This window comes from Saccostrea echinata, unplaced genomic scaffold (genome assembly GCF_033153115.1).
Source record: "Saccostrea echinata isolate AGI-Se365-2 ecotype Australia unplaced genomic scaffold, CSIRO_AGI_Sech_v1 ptg000002l, whole genome shotgun sequence".
NCBI lineage: Eukaryota > Metazoa > Mollusca > Bivalvia > Ostreida > Ostreidae > Saccostrea > Saccostrea echinata.
In genome coordinates this window covers 2,477,423-2,481,517 of record NW_026889751.1, presented here as the reverse complement: position 1 = coordinate 2,481,517, position 4,095 = coordinate 2,477,423, and the positions used below count along the sequence as shown (strand labels likewise).

At 33.5% G+C, this 4,095-nt stretch overlaps 1 protein-coding gene across 3 annotated transcripts; it reads right to left on the bottom strand.

Annotated features, from left to right (window-relative positions):
- Positions 1 to 875: 875 nt before the first annotated feature.
- On the bottom strand, positions 876 to 3,378 carry LOC133205124 (noggin-1-like). Of its 3 annotated transcripts, none has more exons than XM_061340877.1 (2): positions 3,134 to 3,378; positions 876 to 2,081 (listed from the first exon to the last, which is right to left on the bottom strand). In XM_061340877.1, exon 2 carries the CDS (start codon positions 2,072 to 2,074, stop codon positions 1,316 to 1,318), a length of 759 nt encoding a protein of 252 aa, XP_061196861.1. In that variant the 5' UTR covers positions 2,075 to 2,081; positions 3,134 to 3,378; the 3' UTR covers positions 876 to 1,315. The 3 variants fall into 3 exon arrangements, with proteins under 3 accessions (XP_061196861.1, XP_061196869.1, XP_061196853.1); XM_061340885.1 differs by having other exon boundaries at positions 3,141 to 3,378; XM_061340869.1 differs by lacking the exon at positions 3,134 to 3,378 and adding an exon at positions 2,329 to 2,610.
- Between the last annotated feature and the right edge of the window lie 717 nt (positions 3,379 to 4,095).

The following is a 4,095-nucleotide window of genomic DNA, read 5'->3' as shown; positions in this document are numbered from 1 at the left end:
ATAGGGATATAAAAACGGGTCGGCTAATAAAGGAGCACAATTACTGCCTATCGGTATTCCAACGGATAGTTTGTTGGAAGACCTGGTCTCCAAAGACTACGTAGATGTTGTTAATGAGGGATTACACTATGCATCCTTTTAATATCAATTTCAAAGTACTTGTGTGTAGAATCAGAGGGATTTTTAACAAAGTACGTAATTTTGCTGATGGCCAATCACAAGATATGAAAATCTCCGAGTTCCATTTTTATTGAAGAAGCAGTTGTATCTATGATGATATCAAAAAACTTATTTTTTAATTTAGGAATGGTTGTATAGTGTCTAGAAAAGCCATACGTTTTCATGTTACAGACCTTTGGAAAATTTTGTGCTTTTAAAACCAAAAGTTCTTTGGAGTTTTTGAGAATCCACATCTGATTTACACCACTTCTACAATATGCTGTAGCACAGTACGTGTGAAGTATCTCCTTTACGGCAGTTAATATTTCAGTGAGGAGTAAAGATAGGGACTTGGTAGAGCATTTGCTGGACCCGGTAATTTATCCTTGTAAGGATTTTTACGAAGTTAAGGAATACGTACGGTAGATCTAAATAAAATCAAATATGAAACTTAACAATCTTAGAGGCACAGTCATCGTACGGATGAGTGTATTTAAAATCAGTAATATTTTTATTGTTATGATTAAACAAATCTTTGTTTGTCAAAATTAATTACACGTATACTGAATGAGTGAAAGTAACACCTGCTAGATCTGTCCGATGGTTAAGTGGATATTTTAGTAATTGTTGAGCCCTGGCATCTTTACACGGTCTGTATTCCTCAATTTAAAATATTTAGTGCATGCCATGCCAATTCAGAAATCAAGCGTATCAAATGAAGGCAAATTATTTTACTTTACAATATGAAAGTAGTGTAATTTTTACAATTTTTTTACAATAAAAGCAAAAAAATAAAGACATTATACATAAGTTCATTATTACACATAATGAAACATTGAAAATTCATTAATGAACGTCAGTCATTAAGTTAGCACGAAAAAAAATTCGAATGTCTGCAATATTTCATAGTCAGAAGACTGGCATTGTTATGTCTATATTTACACCACAGTTTCTTAGTTACTTATCTAATGAGTTTGCCAGCGGCATCTGTTTTGTTGGAACATCATTCAATGTATTTTATTTTCATAATTCTTCTAACATTCCTGAGTCCTGACAATTGTTAAGAATCGATTAAGGCATTCCAGGGCATGTGTTTTGTCTTGCTGTTCGTCATCACAAGAAAATATTGTTACACAAAACACAAATGTGGCCGTTGTCAGCATGAACACACACAAGCAGCTGTTACCGGATACGGTACCTTTTTCCATCTGCATTTTACACCGGGAAAACGACTTTTCTTCTGATTTTCTTTGTTTTTGTCGGTTTTGTTTTTGTTTTTCCGGCGTTTAGAGCCTTTCCGTTTTCTCTTGCAAGTCCACCTCAAAAGTTTGATGACTTTACTTCGGGCAGAGGTGCAATACATTCCCGCCGGAAAAGAACACGACACTTCCGTATTGCAGGAGCCTCGCTTTACCCACCGAGGCCAAAATAGGACGCTTAGGTCCTCCCATTCATACTCAACTTCACATGATCCATAGGTCATCATTCTTCTGAAGAATGACACAGTTTCATCAACATATTCAGTTGTATTTTCAATCTGAAATTTATAAGACTTGGTAAAGTTTTCAATATCCTCTAATATTTGAAGTCGTATGTGGTTGGGTCCAACGACACTTATTTCTTTTTCTTTCTCGATTGGTTTTTGTATAGACATCCAAAACTTGTCAAAGTCATTTCCAAGTCTTCTTCTCAGTCGTTTTTCTTTCAGCTGTTTTCCTTTTGGAACATATTGCATAAGTCCTGGAAGCCGCCCAAACGGAGGGATTTTAATGACCGGTCTGCCATAAACAGTTTTATTCGGTAAAGCTTGTGAGAACTCGAGATTAGAGATCCTAGAAATAATGTCAGTATCACTCAATGTTTCAGAAAGTCCCCCACAAAGTAATACCAAAAGCGCAAGATAAACTCCCGCCATTATTATTCTGAAAAAGTAGTGAAATTTCATATTTTGTGTAATAGTTTTAAAAATTAGTTGTTAAAAAATACAATTATATCCTTAAGCGACTATTTAAAATAAAAAAAAAGGTGAAGCACTCTTTTATTATCACTACCTTTCCTTAAATTTCCTTAAATTTCGACTTTCTTAAATTTTAATCTGCATTTCAAAACAATAAATTGGCCGAAGCGGATCACTGTGAAACCAATAGACACTATCACTTTTACACCTACCTTACATTTGTGTGTAAAAGAATCCCAGGCATTGGTGAACTGAAGCTTGTGAATTTATATACGTACATCAATTAACATTAATACACCGTTTTTGCCATCTATTTCTGCAGCACGCACGCATGTGATCAAGATATAATTATTTGTGCCAGATAGCTATAAAACAAATATGCAAAGGAACAAATAGTTAACCGAATAGTGATTTTTCCTCCTCTAGCTAGGTCTGCTAAGGCAGCTCGATTTTTAAAAAAAAGAAACTTAAAATATGAACCTTCACGTGTAAATTAGCAGAACTACAAAAAAATTCAAGTAGATTTATGTCAACATTAATTTTTCTCCCTTCTGTACACATACCGTTTAATGTGCACAATAATAATTGTAAGAAATTAAAACATACTGTTTTAAATATTCTTATTTACTCTAATCGTTATTGGCTACGGTGTATGTTAAGAATGTCGCAAGTTTGAAGTAAGGAATACAATTAACCGTGTTTACTTTTCTATAAAAAATGAATAGAATGTTAATCGAAAGTTTTACACCTAGGATATGATGACCTTTTTTTCTTTTCTAAAACAATTTTTGAAGACATTCATTATTTTAAAAGAAATCATTGTATTCATGCTTTGAAATTTGAATGAAATCTTTGCCTGTATTTATCCCCTTACTATATCTCGTAACAAAGAGAGAATCTAGAACACGAATTTAGAGGCTCCAAAGAGAATCCCTGTGATTATTTTCACTAATTAGAAGATCTTATGACGTAAGATATTAATTAATCTAAAGAATGGTAAACATAAGAAATACTCACGCATTACCATAGAGATGAAGTTGATCCGCATCGCTCGCAGTGCAGAGAGCATTGTGACAAAAATGTCTGATTATCCAGCACCAAGTTCTACATAGTTAATGATTACTTGCGGGACATCACGTACTTGCCTAACAAACGATCAATTACATTGGGGTTTGATTAAATGTGCAAAGCTTTTGGGTGAAGAAAGGAACAAAAACCTGTATTCAACCGTTATCTCTCAGAATGAAATCTGATTGCATCAACTGCAATCAGTTTGAATTAATCTCTTTGGATAAGAACTCCGACAATGACACTGCATCTTGAGATGATGAAGGTTGTCTAGTTACGTCAATAAAATACGTCAGTTTCTCAACAGTAATCCTATAATGATGCTCATTTTAAGTTTTTTTTTCAGTCTCATTCCGTTACTGGAGGTTTGTACTTGTTTCTCGTTTTTGCATACTAACTTTGATCATGTAATAAAAACTATCAATTTTAAGTGCACCATGGCTATCTTGTTGAAGAAAGTTAATAAATAAATTATGTGGTAGTATAGTGTAAATATTAAAATAATAAAACTTCAATCAAAATTTCCTATCGGCGACTTTAGTGTATAGTAAATTTTCCTTCGAAGAAAATTTTGTTTTACTAGTACACATATATTTTAATCTGCTTAACTTAAATATATAAATATTGTTAAACGGTTATCTGGATGGACCATCGTCACTAAATATTAACATTTACTATAAACCAATGTAATTACGAGATTTGATCAAAAAGTTCGCGAACTAATTGAATAACTTTCATAAAAGAAATCTAATTGGGTGTTATTATATATAGTGTTATTATTTTTTTTAAAGTGTATGTACACATGCAACCGTTCTGCCCATGCAGGAAACACGTGGTCCAGGCGGTCACGTGACATATTCTGTAGCGTACTGTTCACATCAGCCCGATGATTTTCCCGGGTCATGCAGGTT